The 21,908-nt window shown below is 43.4% G+C and overlaps 1 protein-coding gene across 4 annotated transcripts in view; it reads left to right on the top strand.

The window, feature by feature from the left end:
- The window catches only part of POMGNT2 (protein O-linked mannose N-acetylglucosaminyltransferase 2 (beta 1,4-)), a 46,449-nt gene extending 27,550 nt beyond the window's left edge, over positions 1-18,899 (top strand). For 2 of the 4 annotated variants that reach the window (XM_026649335.1, XM_029910986.1), the window contains exon 2: positions 16,607-18,899. In XM_026649335.1, the coding sequence (XP_026505120.1) occupies positions 16,699-18,435 (1,737 nt within the window). In that variant the 5' untranslated portion in view covers positions 16,607-16,698 and the 3' untranslated portion in view covers positions 18,436-18,899. Of the gene's footprint in view, positions 1-12,489; positions 12,604-12,677; positions 12,766-16,606 lie in introns of those variants that run through there. The other 2 variants (XM_029910985.1, XM_024198956.2) reach the window with 2 other exon arrangements.
- Positions 18,900-21,908: the final 3,009 nt, after the last annotated feature.

The following is a 21,908-nucleotide window of genomic DNA, read 5'->3' as shown; positions in this document are numbered from 1 at the left end:
CCTATACAAGTAATTCAATGTATTCATCACGCTTCTCACCATTGTGTGGAGCAGTTCACATTGAAGTTGAGAAATACGATTCATATTGCTTTCTTCTTTCCCCCTGTCAATGGCAGCAGGAGCCCTCGGAGCAACGTTTGAAACCGAAAATGCCCGGCCTGCAGCCATGTGGTGCTGTTGCTCTGCTGGGCCCTCTGATGCCTCTGTAATCAGATAAGAGCCAAGGTAGGAATTGTTCTTTTCCACATGATGCATCGAACCCCACAACAGTTATGTGCTGAGCAGAGTATTTTAAGGAAATGTCTGAAACGGTTCCTATAGCCTATTTGGTCCTTCGACCCAAACCCTGAGTTAATTCTTTTTACGGGACAGATATTTTGTGGCCAAACATAAGGGCTCAAATTCTCTGCTGCTTTCCACCTTGCATAATGGACCTGTGCAAAATGAGCATAATGCCACCAAACCAGAAGAGTAGCGTATTACACTCATGCTGCACAAGTGTCAATGGTCACACAGGGGCAAGGCTTTCAGACCCAGATTTTTTTAAATGTTGTACTAATACCATATGGATGGCAGTTTATGGTGACTTCATCTCTATAAGAGATTGGCTAGCAGAGAGAGCAGTTAGTAATATACGGCCAGGAGCCCCTTTCCAGTTCATAAAGGAATTAAAACACATCTCTGATACAGTACAGTCAGTCTTTGTTTTTACATGGCCTGAAATTACAGACTGTTATTGACAGTGTCTGTTGTGATGCTGTGCTAGTCACCTGCAAGTATTTTTCATGGAGCGACTTAACAGAAGCATACTCCTGGTTTGCTTGGAAATACTATTTTTGATTGGGCTTTCCAAACATTGCTGCTGCCACCACTGCCTCCTCCTGAAAGCTATTTCCACACTTTTCAAAATGTTTGAAATACTAGGACTTGGTTTTGTGGGTTTTGTTTTGTTTAGGGGGAGTGGGAAAGCATGTAGTCTCTGAACATAATGGAAAATAGAAGCTTAGTGAGAAGCCAGATGCTAAAAACAATCCACTTATAATCTTGCTGGGAAACAGGCATGTTATAATTTGTACTAAGACTATTATGGTCCACTTATAAGAGAATGCATAAGCCAGTGAAGACAGTAGAATGCTCCCCATTCCGCCTCAGATATTCACATTTATAGGAGAGTCATCTTTTTTTTTTGTTTTTTGCTTGAACTGCCTCATTTTCATGATCCTATGCTAGATTTCATCTTTGCACTTGCTGTGATATCCTTTCCATATAGTGTCATTAGGGATATATATGTATTTTAATATCCTGAGAATGACTCTTAATGAGGCTTTACCTTTTCCAGAACCTCTTCCAGCTAGTGCAGGCTTCTTCTGTACTACTTCCTTGGTGATGCTGTAGGGATCTCATTTCCGCCCCCCTCCAGTTGCAGAGTGTTTTGGGGCATGTGCTGGAGGAGAGTTTGTGTTTCTCAGCATCTTCCAGGTTGTAACAAGCGACTAATCCTCCCTGTCACTTCAGTCTTTGGCACATTTAAGATGTACTCTCTGTCTGCTGGCTCCAGCATCTCGGTTGGTCCATGGGGCCAAATTCAGCCTTGATGTATGCAGTGACTTTGTGAGAGTTACCTGGGAGAATTCCTTTGTGAGTGTCGCTTGGCGGATAAGGCACCGGACTTCGATTCAGAAGATGCGGGTTCTGGTCCTGGCTTGGTGTGGCCTGGGCAGGTTTATTTCACTTCTCTGTGCTTCAGTTTCCTCATCTGCAAAATGGGAGCATGTTCTTTTTGTGATGTCATACAAATGGAGGCCTAACATTGGAACTGATGTCTCAGAATTGACCAAGTGAACCTTTTTCTATCCCCGTGTATCTGTTATGTCTACTTCCTTTACTGCCATGCCAGTTTTTATTACTGTTAGCAGTGCATGGCCTGTGCAGCTATGGAAGAGTGAGCTGGATCCTGTCCTGCCTTGTGTGTTAGCCAAATAGTCTGTTAAATACTTGCCGCAAAATTGTTACTACCGGTGATGAAATGTGGACCAGAAGGAACACAGCCTGACTTTCTGATCCCAGGTTCAGTTAGAAGCACGGATGCAAAAACCATCTCTCCACTTGTAAAATGAGCAAACATGATTTGGAAACTACTGAGAGAATAAATGTGAAACCCCTCTGTGTCACTTTTCTCACCATGGCCCCAATCTTGCAATATATTGTAGGTAAGTGGACTACTGCTTCTGTATGGAGCCCCATTGAAATCTGTGGGACTCTTCGTCGGTGCAGCAGTCCTTCTGCATGCAACTAATGGTAGGACCAGAGCCAGTGTCACGCTTCAGTAAAGTCAATGCTACTCTGAGCAGGGTGAGGAGAGAAATTTAAAATCTGAAAAATTCAGATAGCTAGTATACTCCTCCTCAGCAGGTGTGTTATGTAATATAGATAGAGATCACAAAGCGTGTGCATATTTACATGGGTGTGTGTGTATGTAGGCGACTGTGTGTGTGTGTGTGTGTGTTTGTGTGAATAAACATATCAGTCTAAAATAAATATGTATAATATAAGTATTTATATTTTAGCTGTTTTAGCCAGTGTACTCCCTTACCATGCACTAGTTTGAGGGCCATTTGGAGAAGGTGATCAAAGTGGAATTTGTTAATTTGAAGTCTCTTGGGAGAAAATACTATTCACCCATCAAAATACTTTCCCCTTTGGAATCTTTAGTTTGTGGTTGAAAGCCCGGCCCTGTTGAAGTCAATGGGAGTTTTGCAGTTAACTTCTATGAAACTAGGTTTTCATCCTAGATGTCTGGAGCCCTGGTTTCAGTACACCAAGTACCATTGTCGCCCTGTCTGAAACCTGACATTTGTCAACAAGACAAGGAAGCTTCTAGAGAGAGATGGTGGGTAAGGTAATATCTTCTATTGGACCAACTTCTGTTGGTGAGAGAGACCAGCTTTGGAGCTTACACAGAGCTCTTCTTGGTCCAATAAAATATATTACCTCACCCACCTTGTCTCTCTAATATCCAGGGACCAACGTGGCTTCAACAAAACTGCATACAATGAAGCTTCTAGTAGTTTGACGTTTTTTGTGTGTGCTCCCTTTTTAAACGGAGAATTGCTTTTCATTTTAAAACACTGCAGGAAGAACAGTTTCTTCTGGAGTGTGCTTCTAGGTCTATAAATAATAAATGTTGTAATTGGGAGTGACGCAGGTTCTCCTGCAATATCTATGTACAAGGCAAAGATTCCATAAACAACACTGTTTCCTTGCTGCTTGCCCTCCCTTGGCCTAAAGAAGGCTATTCAAACCTCTCTGCCAGTCTGTTTATGTGGTAGCACTTTTGGGGGATTCCAAAACGTTAATTGTTTTCTTTACGTGGTGCTGTGTTTAATTCACATTGTAAAGTTTCAACCTTTAAATATTTATTGATCTCTTAATGAGGTTTGACTGGCATTCTCCTGGCTCAGGGCTGGTGTGCAGCGGGCAGCTTAGTTGACCGCAGTCTGCGGCTGCAACAGTTTGTGTTTTGTATCACACTAATAACAGATAAATAGTTACTATCACAGGGGCTTTAAAATCAAATTTTATGTTTAATTAAGTTACCAAGGCCCCGATCCTGAGTGGACCCCCTGTGTCCATGCGGAGCCCCATTCACTTCAGTGGGACTCTACCGATATATTTACATAGCTGCTGGGAGGTGTGATTCCTAGTGCAGACTGACTTGTGCTAGCTCAGCTCAAGCTAGTGCACTAAAAAGAGCAGAGTGGACACTGCAGCACAAGGAGCAGCTTGGGGTAGCTGCCCGAGCCCAAGCTAGGGTTGCCAGTTCTGACTGGCTGTATTCCTGGAGGTTTCACTCCATGACATAACCTTTCATTAGAGGTTCATCTTTAATTCCTGGAGACTCCAGGACAATCCTGGAAGGTTGGCAACCCTAGTCCAAGCCCGCCTAACCCTCTTGGTCCAAGCTCTGGTGGCTAGCCCAAGCTGCTGCCAGTGCTACAGTATCCACACTGCTGTTTTTAGTGCACTAGCTTGAGCTGAGCTATCATGAATCTGTTTACCCCTGCCGGGAATTATACCTCCCCGCTGCAGTGTAGATGTACCCTACAGCACAAGGATCTGTCTACACGCAGCCCATGGCAGGGTGAGGGTCACACTGTCATACTGTTTCTGGCTCCAATCCAGTGAAGTCCTTTAGCTTGTGCTCCGTTTTAAGCATATGAGTTGACTTCATTGGGACAGTGTGCTTAAAATTAAGCTTGTGCTGAAGTGCTTTACTGGCTCAAGGTTCTCGTTGTAAGCCTTTAACCTTGGGGTTACATCTTAAAGGGACATTGAGTTTGACAAATGCCAAAATTCCATTAAATTATGGGTTATTTTCCCCTGTGTTTGGAGGACATTGAAAATCTAGATACTGTAATAATATTTATGTATTTTTTGGAGGCACAACAATCTTGATGGTTCTCCTATGAGTATTTTTGCTGTGCATGCACCTTAAGTAGATGCATTACTTTACAACGTGCCATGTGAACCAACCTCCTCTTTACACAATAAGCCACACCTCTTTAAATCCCTAGAAACACCTCCATTGTTGTAAAGGGATGTTTTTATTGGTAAATAAAGACCAGTTTGTTTTTCCAAACAAAGTCAATTATCATAAAAAGCAAACATTAGCTAAGATGAAGGGCCTAGTGGTGCAGTCTTTGGAAACCAAAGTTCCCATTGAAATAATTAAGGGGCTGATCTGAAGACCTCTAAAGTCAGTGAAAAGACTCCCATTGACTTCGGTGTGGTTTAGATTGGGCCTTGAAAGTCTTGCGTGTGCAAGGACTGTAGAATTGTGGATCATGTTGACTCCAGTAGCAGCAGGCCTGAGATAGATACAGCTGTTTCCATGTGTAGTTAAAACTTTGAAGCTCAGAATGGGCAGACTAAAAGCTCCTATCCTGACCCACAACACACTGCCCTACTATCCCTGGCCCCTGCATTGCCAACGTACAGCGCGGTGAGTTAAAGACAGAAGGATGACTCTGGGCAGTCTCTTTTTGTTGTTTGCAAGATCCTTTTCACTTGTTCTGTATGGGAATGCTAAGGCAGAAAAGCAGTGCTCTAAGCAGCGCATCAGAAACCATACGTTTTAATCCTGTGCTTCTCTAATGGAAATAACCTATCTTTCTGGTCCTCTTGTCGTCAGACTTACTTTGAAGGTCTTGATTTGTTAAGATCCTTTGTCAGTTTTACAGAATATTTAGGTTGGTTGGTGTGGTGTTTTTTCCCCTCTTGCATATTTGGTTTTTATTTGTCTTTTAATATTACAAAAATTCACTCTCAACTCCCCCAGATTAGACACAAACTCAGGTCTTAATCCTGCGAATACTTCCGCATGTAACTTTACAAATATGAGTAGTCTCTTTAAGTTGGATTGGACTGTGTAGTAGTAGTATGTACATACATATGGGTTTACAGGATCAAGATCCAAATCAGTACATGTGATGCTAGAACTGGCCAAATAGCTAATGGGTCCAACTGGTATAAATCCAAAGTCTGAAATTACAGTATGAGCCAGTGTATATGTAGCATAAATCCATTTAGCCTTCTCTCTAATGATTTATAGTATGAGTCGAAAAAGAACTGTAGAGATGCTAGCTTGACTGCTCTGGGCTGCTCTTTCTACACATTTCAAAAAGGGCTCTAGGTAGCATACAGCTACTATTCATAGCTGAGAGTTTTTCAAACCGAATGCCCCTTACACAAAATGTGAATAATTAAGATATGTGGATGGGGCTTTGTACTTTCTCCTTTGAGCAGCTAGGGTAATTGTTGCCAGGAGCAAGAGAAACCCTGCATCTTGTCTGAGGGCAACCATTTTTTGTGTGTGTGTGTGTGTGTGTGTGTGTGTGAGATTTACTATTGGGGCTTTACTATTGGGAATAATCTCAGTCATTCCATTGGTTGCTGTGAGACTACTCTAAGTCATAAGCATTTTGTTCAGTGGTGTTTGCAGAATTGGGCTCTTGGGCCTGGATCTGAATTCAGGATCAGGGACTTGACAAATCAAAACTGAGCACAAATCTTCTAAACTAGTCTGCTGGACTCAGCAAGTGGGGGATTGAGTTCTGCAGACGGATGCTAGGAAAATCACTCTGAGCTTGCACCCACCCAGTGGACTGAGAAGCAATTGCGCCTATCTAACTTGGACCCAGTTCAGTGTTTGCATTTTAAATACAGTTCAATTTTGTGACTTTCGTATCCACAAAAACTCTTTTCACGGTAAGAAATAATTTATTTAAAAACATGATCCCCTATATTCTGAAGGTGTATGCTTGCAGCATGTCCTATACTGAGCCCATTCGCTGACCGTCAGAGCTAGCAAAGCTCTTACAAGTTGCTGAGGGAATTGCCAAAAGGCATTTACAGTAGCTTTCTCCTTTTCTGGTGATTGGCATTCTTTCTGCCCTCCCTCCTCACCCCCCATCGCTTTTGTTTCTTTGTGTGGAGCCTTTATTTATTTATTTACCTAAAAGCAAGCTCTGTTTAAAAAAAACAACAACAGAAAAACAGCTTTCTGTCTGTCTCCTAGACATGCTCAACTGTGTAAAACAGCACCATTGTATTTGTTTCAGTGTGGCTGCCCTTTGGGGAATTTGCAGGAATACTGCAGCAAATCATCCTGCATGCAAGGCTGACCTCTGGGAGGCTAACAAATTGAGGTGAGCCAGCTGGAGCGATAGGACACTGCTGATAGACAGAGCATGCTCAGAGTCAGAGCTGGGGAAGAAAGGTAGCTCAGTCTGCAGATGGTGCACTGGTTACTGCTCTGATAGAATTTTTTTGTTTGTTTTGTTTTGTTTTTGGGGGGGGGAGAGATTGGAGAGAGGGTTTCCCTGCAAGAAATAGATTTAAGATTTTTCTTTTTCTTGTGAAAGAGAGAGGCAGTGGATAATGTTTCCTTTTATATAGCAGATCAGGTATGTATGCATGTGCTGAAATCCTAATCTGTTAGGGATAGTTTTTTCCAAGGATTAAGGAGGTTGCAGATGCTCTGGATTAATGTACTGCTTTGGTGAGTGTTAATTGTAATCATTCTCTGTTAGCTGTCGAGCTCACATACGGCTCTGGCTTCAATTTTGGAGGTTGCTCTGTTTGCCCACCTTTTTATAGTACACTTCTTTGGTTTTTTAATGTGTGTATCAGACCACTGTTCCAATTAATTTGTCTGAATTTTTCCTCCGTGGTTGTGTGGGTGATCAGTATTTAATTTATAATCCCAGCCTTCATGCATTTTGTTGTTGTTTTTTTGTTTGAGTATTTTAGAACAAATGATATGTGGGGAGGAAATCCTGTTTCTGATATAAACTGAATTCTAAGGCTTCTTAAAAAAAATTCTCCACTGGACAGTTTTACTGTCTCTACCGAACATGTCACTGTCTAGCCTGTCAACCTAGAAGGCTTTTTAATGTTCTTATTGGCTGTGCTGGGCTGCTAATATTTTAGGCTCCTGCTTAGAATTTCTAGCACATAGAAACTGTTCCAGACACCTAAATGGGAAATCTGAATTGCTCATACCAATGGTTATAAAGACAATTTTGTACTATCCCTTTACATTTCTATCCAGACAGTACCCAAGCTGTTTCTTTTATGAGGAAGAATATAGAAACAAATGGCTACTAAAACCCAGAGTCACTGAGATTCATATTGCTTGAGGGCATTTTGGGATCAACACTTTCTGGATATTCATATTAGTTTTGCAAGACTAGTAAATTCTTTTTTCCCCTTGGAGTTATTTTTTAACTTATTTATAATTGTCTATCAGATCTCTTATTAGTGGTTTTCCTGACATGCATTTTTATTGTTAATGAAGACTTGTTGCTTACAAAAAAAAAAATGGGAAAGATCCTGCAGCTTTTTTCTGATTGATTAGCATCATTGGCTCCAATATAGCCTGATTTATGTGAGAGGAGCCATTGATTTCAGTGGGATTACTCATGTGAGTAAAGGTTAACAGGTGTGAACTCTTGTTTATTAACAGTTTCCTTCAGCTCTCCTCCATCAACTAAAGTTTTTTGGGTTGGTGAGTCTTGAAGTGCTATGGCTCCCAGGCATATACCCAGAGAGGCATTGTCAACTCTCCTGACAGTAGTTTTACTTAAAGCCCCAGCCACTGAAGTCATGTGGTTACATGACAATCTCAGCTTTTTGTTGTTAGTGAAAGTTTCCAGCCTTCCTGATTGTGGAGAAAAGCTTTAAAACGGGACCCCTAAAAGCTCGTAAACCAGAACGCAAATAAAAAGACTCAATTTATTATTTATTTAAAATTTCTTAATTTTTAACTCCATTTCCTGATTTTTTTTTTCCAGACCCTGACTTTGTCAATACTGCATTTTTGACCCTTTTAGAGGTCAGCCATTTTGATAGAAGAGAGCAGTATGAATAAATGTTATTTCAGTGGAATACAGTAGCTTGAAAGTTGCTATCCAGCTCTGAATTACTATGTAAGAAATTGATTACATGAGGGATTTTTTTTTCCCAAAGGCACAACTGGTAGTTAGGTGCATGGGCCAATGGGCATTAGTCACCTAACTGCTATATGTGTCTTTGAAAAAAATCTTTCCCCCTTGTAGCATACTTTATTTTCCTTTTCATAGTGAAGGTATATTTGAAATGGAGAGCATTTAACAAAAGGAAATGTTATATGGAGAACCTACCTTCTTGTTTGCCATCTCCTATAGGCAGAGGTTGGCAGCCTTTCAGAAGTGGTGTGCCAAGTCTTCATTTATTCACTCTATTTTAAGGTTTTGCGTGCCAGTAATACATTAACGGGTTTAGAAGGTCTCTTTCTATAAGTCTATAATATAGAACTAAACTATTGTTATATGTAAAGTAAATAAGGTTTTTAAAATGTTTAAGAAGCTTCATTTAAAATTAAATTAAAATGCAGACCCCCCCCCCTCCTGCCATACGTTTCTGGCAGGCCAGAGGGAAAAAGTCTTCCCCTCTTGTCTGGTGGTAGGGATGGGGTGGTATATATGTATACACACAGGCCCTGGTCTTACAGACTCTTGTGCTTTTGCTTCATTCCATGCGTGTGAGCAGCCCCACTGAAAGCAAACGGTTCTTGGGACCCTCTTCTGGCTTTGAAGTCTCAGTGCTGCCTTTTCCTTCTGTTGAACTTAAAGAGCTGGACACAGAGCTCCCCCTCCATATGCAGGCTAGTGGTTACTGACCATTTTACATACTGTAAAACATTATCTTAAAATTCGCAGTTTCCAAATTAAGACCCATCTGCAAACAGGTATGCACTTGACTAACTTCACTGATGGGAGTAGGCCCTGATCCTGCAAAGGGACCCGCTCAAGTGAAACCTTATTTCATCTCATTCACAGTAATGGAACTGTGTGCAGGTGGGTCCCTTTACAGAAGTATGTCTAGGGGTCCTGATCCTGCTAGCCCTCTGTGTGTGGAGTTCCTACTCAGTGTCTGCATTGGGAATGTTCATGTGGAGGGCTTGTAACAGAATCGGATCCTGAGTCTGATTCCTGATTCCCTCCTACTCCACCAAATAAACCCTCAAAGAAAAGGGAGAGTCAGATACTGCAGAAACAATCCAACATCAGGTTTTACAAAGCTGAATAGCAGTGCAGATGTTTGTTTCCCAAACTTCCAAGTGAATTTTTTTTTTTAATCGCCATCATCCACTGCAAACCTAGAATCTATTCCCACTACATACTGCCCATCCCTCTGGGGCGTGGGTGGGAGTTGATAACAATTTTAAAATATCAACTTTTAAATAACCCCAGATCATCTTCTTTGGCCTGACTATACAGGATCCCTCATTTCTTTCCTACCATCCCGATCTCCATCAGACATTTTTTCTCTTTCCTCTATCCCACCTGTACATGAGGTCCTGAGAAAAATCTTCTGTCTTCTTCTTTTGCCTCTGTCTGTGCCATACTCCTCAGCCAAGCCTCCTGTCTCTTCCCTTGACTTTTCCAATATTGGTCCAGTCTGAGGATGGTTGGAGGGCAAGGCTGCTGCCTCCACCACTTGGCACTACAGTCTCCTGGCCACTTGGGACACTGTCTGTTCCTCCTCATTTCCTCTTCACCTTGCTCTGCAGTGAGATGTGGAAAACGGGGTTGTGTCAGGAGGAGAAGTCAGGAGTTTGTGGAAAGGTGTCTCAGATGCCATGGTCAGAGCCTGACTAGCTATTGGCAGTGCCTCCTGCTACCGTTCCATCCCTGCTGGTAGGCAAGGTGAAGAACTTGCTTCTCTCCTGGTGGCCTGCTAGGGTCATAGAAAGGGAGGCTGGGGAGCTGGGAAAAAAGGTCCAGATTGCAATGGCAGTTAAGCACCTAAATACCTTAGAGGATCTGGGCTAAAGAGGCAGACATGTTTCTCTGCATTGTTTGCAATCCAAACATTGGAGCATTCTGCTAATGTTTGAGAACCAGAGTGACTGACTTGCAAACTGTGGTGATGCTGTTGAATCTACTTTTTTTTTTTTTAATTGTCCAAGCTGAGTGAAATGCAAGAAAAAATAATAAAAACATGGCAGAAAAAAACTGCTCTTTAAAATTCTTTCAATTGTAATAATCTGTGGATGTTATGAATAAGATCTTTTTAAAAATATATTAATTTTGACAAGCGTGTTCCCCTTTAATAACTAGTTTCAGCTACCTCTCTTATTGAAGCAGACATCAAAGTGTTCCTGAACAACGCAGCATCTACTGTAAGCAGGCGGGCTTCATGCATGAATATATGGTGTTCTGAAATAAGCACCAATTAACAGAGAAAAACTTAGTTACTGTATCAAATCTTACATAATGGTAATGAAAATCCTGCAAGATACTCTAATTGCAGTGTAGACATACCCAAGCATCTGCTTCTGGCCTGTGTCAGGTAACCCAGGCTGGTGGGGCTTGGGCTATGGGGCTGGGGTGTAGGTGTTCCCGCTCAGGCTGGAACCTGGGCTCTGGGACCCTGCGATGGGGGAAGGTCCCAGAGCCTAGATTCCAGCTTGAGCCTGAATGCCCACACCATAATTAAACAGCCCCGTAGCCTGAGCCCTGCATTCCCAAGTCATCTGATACTGGCCAGACGCAGGTGTTTAATTGCAGTGTAGACAGAGCCTCTAAGTCTATGAAACGTGCTCTTTCTGAGCAGACGTGAGCTGCTGAAGGGTTTACCTGCTTATCAGTTATAAATATTAACTAAAAAGTGATAGTTGAACTGAGGTTTTTTGAGGATAGGGAGCCGTGAACACTAGTTAGCCCACTTACTAAAGGATAGAAAGGGGAAGCTGCTGGCAGCCCACCTTCCCTTAGGTGCCTCCTCATTGGCCATTTTAATTAAAATTAAAGCAACCAAAGACAAGCTGGCGCTTCCTCAAGACTGTGCTCTTCTTCTTCCAGTCTCTGTCCACCCATCTTTCCTACTGGGAACTAGAGAGGCCCCTCCAATTTCCTAATCCTCCTGGTGCTGAGTGTGCTGTGTGTCTCAGCTCCATGCCTCAGAGCTTTTTTTCTGCTTTCTCCCACTTCCTTTGCACCCAGACCTCCCCATCTCCGCCATCACCCTGCCAGGTGTCAGCTGCCACCAGCCATCATCAAGCTTCCTGCCAGGGCAGTCTGGTGGTTGTGATTCTCTCTCTTTCACTCCTCTCCACTAACCTGTCTGTGTCAGGAATCCTCAAGGGAGCCTCCTTTGGGGCACCATAGCCCTTTGAGCTTGGCAGCAAGAAGGCTCCATGTGCTTTTTACAAGTGTTCCTTCTGGCGAGGCTCCAATCTGTGTGCTGTCGTTCCTTCCGGTGCTGCCGAATGAGAGTTCTCGAACATTTCAAAGCACTGTACAAATGTTGGTCAATCCTCGCAGCATCCTTGGTGACTGAGATGCACATTTCTGTAGAGCAGGGATTCTCAAACTGCGGGTCACGACCCCTCAGGAGGTCATGAGGTGGTTACATAGGGGTTGTGAGCCCAGCCGTGCGTGGGGCTGTCAGCCCCGAGCCCCTGTTAAATTTAAATTACCCCCTCCCCGTTTTTAATTTATAAGGGGTGGGGGTGTCACACTTAGAAGCTTGGTGTGAAAGGGGTCGCCAATACAAAAAGTTTAAGAACCACTGCTATAGATTGAGGGCATGGCACTGAAAGATGCCATGGTGGGTGGGTGGATGGGGTTGTGGGGGAAGCAGTTCTGAACCACTATGCTCCCATTTCCCCCCCCGAGGTTGAAGAGCTGTTTGAAGAACTGAGGGGATGAGTGGAATTGAACAATCTGTCTGGCCTGCCTGTATAGCGCTTTTCACGTGCAAAGTGCTTGCAGATATTAAACTTTCGTCCCAACACACCTGTGATGGAGAAATGCAGAATAACTCTCATGTCGCAGGAAGGGACATGGAGGCCTAGAGGCTAAGTAACTAAAGTTATTTCCATGATGAAGGCTGTCTGTCTTACATGGAAGCTTTTAACAATTTCAAAATTCCTCATGGCAGGTATCCACATCAGAAAACCCCCATGGCAACTGAGAGAGGCTGAGAAGCTAGTGGATTTGGAGACTGGCTGGCTGGTCGGTCCTCTTTCCCCTGGATGTGGTTCATCCTGACTGGGTAAAGGCACCTAAATGAAACAGCATGGGGCAACTTGCACTACCATAGTTTGTGTTGTATCTTTCTGTGAATGAGCAAAAGACTTCAGCCCTTAGGGCTGTCCATCCAGCATCTCCCCTAGCGCTGTGTTCACTGAACGTGTAAGAGAAAAGAAAATGAAAGGTACAGTCCTGCAGAAAATGAGTAAACATTCCAGAAAAATCATAAAATTGCAGAATCCACGATTCAGTTGTGCCAGTGACTTTTCTCTTTCCTCCCTAAATCCTGCGCCTGCCCAGTTTTTCTCTTTTCACCTCCAGCAAAAGCAGCCTTCAGCCAAACAGCATGAACCAGGATTTATGCATCTCTAGGCAACTGGGAACAAGTATGATGATGGATTCCTTCAGCAATGCTGGCTTTTGACATCCATCCCTGAAACTTGGATGGCTAAAGAAAACACACTTGCCTCAGCTAAGTGCAAAGAAGTGAAAGATCTGCTGTAGGGAGGGGAGGAAGGAAATCAGTTTACAGAGGATGTTAAAAAGCGGAGTTATTTACTACAGTAGTTGTATAGGCACTAATGCAACAATGTGTAAAATGACAGATGTTAACCTGTGTATTTGAGAGAGATCTATCAGGACCACTTTTCAGAAATGAAGTTAGAAACCAATCTAAACTAGTTCTTATGCTGTCCCTTGAGGGCTGGTAGGATAAAGAAATATTAGAATAGACTTTTTCTCTAAGGAGGACTGCATGGCTCCCAGAGTTTTTTGGTGAGAGACACAACCTTCCACATTGGGGTTTCCAGTTGAGATCTAGATGAATTTAGGAGTGTTTGAAGATTGACATTTTTTTCATGTTAGAGTAAAATAAGTTAAAGGCCTGATTTATTTGTCAGAGGTGCTGAGCGCTAGCAGCTCCTGTTGACTTCAGGAGAAGTTTTGGACACTTAGTGGTTCTGAAAAACAGACGTTAAGTTTTGTGCTGCCCTCAGATTGACCCTTATTTTAAGCATTTTAAATTCTTCAGAGCTAAAGTCTTTCTTCCAGATCTGCCTTTTATATACTGAGTAGCATGCTTTGAAGGAGGTCACTTGGACTCTATCTTCTTCTTTGTTGGATTGATATTGCTACTTAAAACAATTTCCATCATGTATTGGAGTTATAGCTAAAAAGACGGGCTGTTTACACAGTCTAATACTATTGCTAGATTATTTACAAAAATAGGAAAGTAGAAAAAAGAAAAGTGAAACATGCTTTGGAAACAATATACCCAGCACTGAAGTAGAAATGTAGATCAACAAAATAAATTTAGATCAACCTGCAAGTGTAAGATCTTAGCCCTTGGATTATTCCCTCCCCCCAAAACTGAGTGGCCTTTTCTACATTTACAGGTCCGCACCAGTGCAGCTACGCCAATTGATGGCTATTAATGGTGGAGCCTGGGCTGTTCTGGGCATAAACAAGGCCTTGGTCAAAGTTTCAACGGTGCCACCATTGGTGACTCGTGAAATCAAACGTATCTTTCTTTGCCTTTTGCTTTCTGGCACTTACTGAGCTAGATACTCATTCAGCCTACTTGCCAGAGGAGATGGACTTCATCTCTGTTCCCAGCACAGGCTGATACCAAACTGAAACTGCAGTTTGGATCCCCAAAGATCACCTCTACAATCTGCCTCCTTAACCATGAGATATCCCATCTCCTAGAAGCTTAGACTACCTATAAGTTCCAAATTCCTCTGTGTGTGTGTGTACGCATGTGCCTGTGTGTACACACATGTGTAAAAATATATATACAAAGTCTGCCTATTATATTATTCTGAGTATGCTGTCAACCTGCCATGCAATTCTTTCCACAGTTCAACAGTATAGAAATAACAAAGCCAATGTACGTCTGGCTTAGAATGCAAAGGGATCAATACTAATTCATTGGACTTACCTAAGCATGTGTGAGTTTAAACTTACAGCAAAATCAGTTTAAACTACTCCCTACAAATAAAATTAGAAATGGTTTGGTCAGACATAGACCAATCAGAAATTGTCCTTCCAATAATTCCCCCTGAGTCTTGGCTACAATTTATTTGCAATCTGATTAACAATGAATTTGACATCTACTGAAAATTGGAGCTCAGGAATGCTGCAGATGAATTGGTGCATAAATTGAAGTCCTAAAGAATATAATGTAATTGATGCGCAGACATAAACCAATAACAAACCTAAATGAAAGGAGGCTGGTGCCCTCTCAAATGGAAATTGCCAAGACCTCTGCCATTGGAAAAAGGGAACACTGAGTCCCTGCACCAGCACATAGAGATGAATCTAGGGTCAGATTTTCAAAAGTGTGCCTATTTCAATGGGAGCTAGGCTAATGCTGAATGCCTTTGAAAACGTCACACTTGGGGGGGAAATGCCTGGAATGTGGTGGGTTTTTTTAGACATATCAAAGGTTAGCTGTATTGGTGTGAGTCCGCTGCACCCTTGCTGGACAAGGGTGTGTTCATTTTAGTACAGCTGTGACCCTTCAAACAAAGAGCCAAACTCTCTCCTATGCAGATATTTAGGAGTAGGCAACTCAGACCCATCGATCCTGGGCTTCAGCCAAGAGACCCAGTGTAATTTGGAAGTGTGGAGCCCCATCCCTCCTCCTGGGCTGGCTGTGCTCTGGGCCAGTGTTACGCTGTCATGAGGTAGAGCAGCCTCAAGGAGGCACTAAATTACTCAGGCTGTCAATAGCCCCAAGCCCCGGCACGCTTCCTATGACGGAAGCTGGGAGGGGAATGGAGTAGGAGCCACTCCTCTGTGTTGCTGGAGGATCCCCTGGCAATTGACTTGTGGTCGGGTACGTTACTGTTTGACTGCTCTGTGTTGGTGGCCTGGCACAATGTGGTCACAGCATAGCTGAGGATCCAGGCCATTGTTTCCATTCACTCTGTTTCTTGTTTATTTGTTTGGATGAAGTTGGCCCGCGCTGTTGTTTACTAACGGATCCAAGAGCTGTGTGACTCTCCAGAGGTTCTTTGCATCTACACATCCACCCTGCTAACCCTTCTCTTCCAATATCAGCATGATTCTTGCACCAGCGGCTGTTGTTGCGCCTTCCTTCCCACCCCGTTCATGCCATGAAGTAGCAATCATGTAGGGAGGGGTAACAGATAATGATGTGTGAGGCAACATTAAAGTCTGGCCAGATAGCCTCATGGGACTATACTTTGGAGAGAGGGGCCAGCTTCATCCCCCCCGGACTCCAGACCTGTGAGAGCTCAAGCGATGAGAAGCACTGCTGGAGTCGCTTCTCGTGGGGTTGTGGAGTCTGCTGTGAAATCAGCCCCCTCCGCCTAAAAACCTTTCAAAAAGGGCCCAAGTGACTTGCCCAAGACCACAGAGGAAGGCCCTGGCAAAGCAGAGAACTGAACCCAAGTCTCTCACGCTCTAAACACTGGGCCATTTGTCCTCTCTGCTGAGCTACCCTATTGTAAATAGCAACAGAGAGTCCTGTGTCACCTTTAAGACTAACAGATGTATTGGAGTATAAGACACATGCGTCTGACGAAGTAGGTATTCACCCACGAAAGCTTATGCACCAATACATCTGTTAGTCTTAAAGGTGACACAGGACTCTCTGTTGCTTTTTACAGATCCAGACTAACATGGCTACCCCTCTGATCCTATTGTAAATAGTTTGAGAAAGTTAGGTTTGAAGCATATTCCTAGTGAAAATAATTGCTTAGATTGCCTAATGCACATGCACAAAATTCATCTTGACGTTTATTTTACTTAAATGGTAGAAACTAAAAGTAGAGGGGAAGCTGCTTTTCATAGCTTCTCCCAATATTTTTTTCACCCCTTTGAGTTCAGTTTTGGACAGTATCTTACCTTCATCTCTCTCCCATTTCCTGCGGGGGGGCGGCAATGCTAAGAAATCAAAACTTTTTTTGTTTTGTTTTTTGGAATACTTGAAACATGATTTATAGCGGGGATGTAAAAATGAGATTCCAATGGCTTCTTTCTTGTTTTGTTTTCCGCAGGGCTTTGCTTTCACCATGTCAAAGAGGATTAATGATGTCGTCGCTTTCCATTGTGTTCCCCACCTGTCGTCTTGGTAGGATCTAGCTACAGAATGAACATAGCAGCAGTGTTTAATGCCCTGCTAGTGTCTGCCCTTGCAGCTGTGCTGTGGAAATACATCAAGCTGCGAGAGCACGTCTTCGAGGTTGAAGAAGAGCTGGTCCTCACTCGCCAGTCCCAGGAACTCTCTCAGGTCCAGATTGACTACCATGCGGCTCTTCAGGCCCTGGTGGAGGACGGTACCAGGATGGTATGCACAGGCAGGATGCACACGGATCGCATCTGCCGCTTTGAGTCCCTCTGTTACTCCACTGAGGCAGAGGAGTTTGTCTTCTTTCACAGCAACGCGTCAGTTATGCTTCCCAACCTGGGCTCCAGGAGATTCCAGCCTGCCTTGCTTGATCTCTCCTCGGTGGAGGACCACAACACCCAATATTTCAACTTTGTGGAACTGCCAGTTGCTGCATTGAAATTCATGCCAAAGCCGGTCTTTGTGCCTGATGTGGCGCTCATCACCAACCGATTCAACCCGGACAACTTGATGCACGTCTTCCACGATGACCTCCTCCCAATCTTCTACACCATGCAGCAGTTCCCAGACTTGGATCTGGAGTCACGACTCTTCTTCATGGAGGGGTGGAGTGAAGGCCTGCACTTCGATCTCTACAAGTTACTGAGTAACAAACAGCCACTCCTCAGAGAGCAGCTTAAAACCCTGGGCAGGCTCCTTTGTTTTACCAAATCTTACGTAGGGCTGTCCAAAATCACCACATGGTACCAATATGGATTTGTTCAGCCACAAGGACCAAAGGCAAACATCTTGGTTTCTGGCAATGAGATCAGGCATTTCACCAAGTTCATGATGGAGAAGCTGAATGTCAGCTTGGAAGAAAGTGCCAGTGAGGAGTATATTGTAGTATTCAGTCGAACAATCAACAGACTAATCCTAAATGAGGCAGAACTAATCTTGGCGCTTGCCCAGGAGTTTCAGATGAAAACCATTACAGTCTCCATAGAGGACCATTCGTTTTCTCACATTGTACGTCTGATCAGCAATGCATCCATGCTGGTCAGCATGCACGGAGCCCAATTAGTGATGTCTCTCTTCCTGCCAAGAGGGGCCTCTGTCGTGGAGCTGTTTCCTTATGCAATCAACCCCGAACACTACACCCCATACAAAACACTGTCAACGCTCCCTGGCATGGATCTCCAGTACATTGCCTGGCAGAACACTGATCAGGAAAACACTGTAACCTTTCCTGACAGGCCATGGGACCAGGGAGGAATTGCTCACTTAGACAAGGCAGAGCAGGAACGCATAATAAAGAGCAAGGAGGTTCCACGCCACCTCTGCTGTCGGAACCCGGAATGGCTTTTCCGAGTCTACCAGGATACAAAAGTCGACATCCCTTCCCTTATCCAAGTGATCAGGCAAACGGTGAAATTAAAGCCTGGACCCAAGAAGCAGAAGTGGACTGGTGGTCTGTACCCTGGCAAGGTCAGGGATGCTAAGTGTCAAGCCTCTGTCCAAGGTACTAGTGAAGCGAAGCTCTCTGTGTCTTGGCAGATCCCCTGGAACCTTAAGTATCTGAAGGTCAGGGAGGTGAAATATGAAGTGTGGATACAGGAGCAAGGTGAAAACACTTACATGCCTTATATTTTGTCACACCAGAATCACACCTTTTCAGAAAACATTAAGCCATTCACGATATATCTGGTGTGGATCCGCTGCATCTTCAACAAAAATCTCCTTGGACCTTTTGCAGATGTGCTCTTGTGTAGTACGTAATCCACTCTCTCTCATGTGTCGAGTCCTGCCATGCACCCCACCCCATCAGTGGTTTTAAAAACCTGTTGTCCTGTAGTTTTTTAGAGGGCTGAAGAGGACCAGACCATGCCAATTCCTAAGTGCCCATTTTATTGCATTTAATGTGTGTATTCTCTAGGTGGCATTTATTTCCATTTGGTGTAAGTGCTCTCTGTTCCTGAAAGTAACCTCCAGAAATGAAATTACAAGCTGAATACCTGTATTTGAAAAGCAGAATGGAAGTGAATCGCGTGTAATTTGGTAGTGATTTGAATCTTTCTGTCGTGCAGTGAGTATTTAAGTGCAGCATTAAACTACAATTAATTATATGGCTAGATGGACAATTGTCATCATCTTTCCCCATTATAACTTATTTTTAAAAGCTGTATCTGTAACCCAAGTACAGGATTTGGTACAAGAGTATTCATTAAATTATTGTAAACCTCTTCAAGGGTTCTTTCCTCTTCGTATCTGTCAAAATGATTGTTTTGTAAGAATTATCCAAGATCATGGTGAAATGTATGTGTGGGTAGCGCGCGCTCTCTCTCTCTCTCTTTTTCCTTCCCTCCATATTTTGGCTGAGAGGAATAAGACTGCAGCATCAATTCTGTTTAAAAATCAGGTTTTACTCTTACCTCAGTAGCAACACAAAAAACTGTTAAAAGGGAGAAGCAACAGATGAAAGATAAAAAGGGATGCGATGGGTAAAACAGCTGAGTGTGGGTGGGTAGTGCAAGCAGTAATTACTATGTTTTAAGGTCTGTTTGCATTTTGTAAGTTGTAGACTAGTCTACGGTTCTGTAGGATGGGTGGGGAATGGCGGAGGGAGGGTGGTGGGGACAGTTTACTCCAACTTAACATTTTACATAAACCTTTTGTTTCCTGAAGTACAGTATAACCCTATTCACAGCAGCCACCAAGGGACTAATAATTCTATGGACAGTTTAACAGGTGGTTGCTTAATTCTGATTAATAGGTGAGCTCTCTTTTATGGGATCAGAGATTTTACTGGCTATTAGTAGACAAGACTACAGTTAACAGGTAATCACTAGCACACATGTCACTCTATTATACTGAAGAGAAATTGTGTGCTATGGGCCAGATTCTGATCTCGGTTACACTGAAGTCCAGAAGAACTCCACTGAAGTCAGTGGCAAGGGCATGGAACCTTTTGTAGAAGTGGGGGGGGGGGGCAAGGGCAAAGTGGATTCCAGTGTCCCTTCTCCCCTCCTGCACTCCCTTTTCCCCTAGCCCCTGTGCTCTCTCGCGGTGTCCCCCGCCCCCCTGGCGCTTGGTGCAGTCAGTCTCCTACCCTCCAGGAGCTGCACTTAGCTCGCTGGGAACCAGCCACACAACCTGTCCTCCTTCTGCCCTTCCCACCAGCCGCCGTCTGGCCCCTGCAGCGCTGTGATCAACTCCCCCGCTGTGAAGCACAGTCCCTGCCAGTGCAGCTGTGCACCTTCCCGAGGCTTGCAGTGTGGGGAGGCCCAGACCCCTTGCCCCCCCAACCCCACCTGGTGCTGGTGATCAGTGGAGTTATTAAAGATTTACACTGTGGCTCAATGTGATCAACAGGATCTGGTGCTGTGGTTTTATCCCCTTAATTTGATGGATTTCTGGGGCTCTGGAAAGGGTCAGATGAGGCTCTATCCTGCAATCATCTAAATGAGTATTTCCAGGATTGGGCCCTTAATTATGTTGCTTTTGAGAGAGAGATCTGTCTGACTGGGCTGTATTTATGAAGTAAAACCATGTAGGGTCAGACCTCTGGGTGCCTAAATTAGCCTGCTGCAGAGAAATCAAGGGGATTTGGCCTATGCTGTACTTAATGTCTTATTGGGTAAAGTACTTGAAGAATTTAATTTATAACTAAGGTTAAAGAAACTGGGAAGTGCTTCTTTCCAGTTCTGCAGAGGCAGCTGTGTAGTGGAATGGATTGAGATCCATTAATGGGATACCACCTGAGAAATGAGATTCTCCAGGCAAGATTATGATACGGGTTTTGAAGTGCTAAAAATGTGTTGATGAATAAAAGGAGGGCAGGAAAATAAATAAAATGATGTACAAAAGTAGGCCTTGAGGCTGGTACGTGTTCTGTGAATACATTTCCATTAAGTTTTGTTTTGTTTTCAAGCATGGTTTGGGGTTTATTTATGATGAAGTCACATTTGCTTCACAGTTCTATCATCCTGGACGAATGATGATATAGTTGAAAGGGGACTGTTGATATTTCTGTCATCCTCTATGTTCCTAGGACCAGATGAACTACTTGATGAGTAAGGTACTTCCTATCGTAATGGTGGCTGTTTCTGGCCCCTAGATCTGCAAGGTCTCCATCTGAAATGGGCCTTCAAAGGGCTGAACTTTGAATTTCTTCTTTCAAGTATTCAGAAAAAAATCTCTTTGGGTATTAAGCGCTACGTGTTCTGATAAACTCTGCTGATGTGACACACGTACGTGTGTGTGTGTGCGTGTGTTGCTTAGGTGCACCTTTTGTAACATTCATCTTTAGAATGCCATTTTGCCAGCCCTTTACTCGTAATGTGGACTAACCCTTTTTATTTAATTAGTTTTCTATTGTAGCTAACTTCCTAATGTTTGCAAATTGGTTACAGCACATTAACTTATTGTCTTCACATATCCACAGTGGCATCGTAATGTCTCTAAACATAATTGTCTGTAAAAACCCAACAGCTTACAGTAGATATGGACTTACATTTTTTGAACCATTACATTCTATTGACTTAACACGTATACAAATGTGAGGCGATAAATTGTGCTAGCATCTTTTTCCAGAAGAAGATCATACATGCTGGGTTCAGTTTGCGGGCCCAGGTGGCAGTAGCCTGTGATATACAGGAGGTCACACTCGATGATGGTCCTTTCCGGCCTTGAACTTGATTCTGTGCTTTGCAAAAATGTGTATGTTCAGGTGTTACTTCCCCCACCAGTGTGTTGCATATTTATATAAGGTAGTAACGAAAACAAAGGGTAAACATTTTTTTCCTCACTATTAAAGTGTAAAAGAAGGGAAGCTAAACTACAGACATCTTGATTGTAACTGTAGAGATCTTACTAACCCTCACCCCAATACAAGAATGTCTGCAATAGGGCTTCACTACCCCATCCTGAACTCACCTTGTGTCTACCAGGTTGCAGTGAATCCATTCAATGTCAAGGCCCAGACCCTGACCCATAGCTGTTGCAATTCAGCAAAGCTCTATTGACTGCAATGGTGCTATGCTGATTTATGCCAGCTGAAGATCTGGCCTGGAGTTTTAGCCTTGCCTCTGTAGTTGATCGATTTTTGTGTCTCCACCAAAGCTCTGAGGTTCCATTCCATTTTCTCTTCTGTCGCCCACAATCCATCTGTTTTACTTCCCATGGTCCTTGACGGCTTATGACACAGCCTCCATCTTTCAGGTTGAAGAGAACTTGACGGGGCTTGATTCTGT

This window comes from Terrapene carolina, unplaced genomic scaffold (assembly GCF_002925995.2).
Source record: "Terrapene carolina triunguis isolate 2854851 unplaced genomic scaffold, T_m_triunguis-2.0 Scaffold84, whole genome shotgun sequence".
NCBI classification, from domain to species: domain Eukaryota; kingdom Metazoa; phylum Chordata; order Testudines; family Emydidae; genus Terrapene; species Terrapene triunguis.
This window is presented reverse-complemented; position numbering and strand designations above follow the sequence as displayed.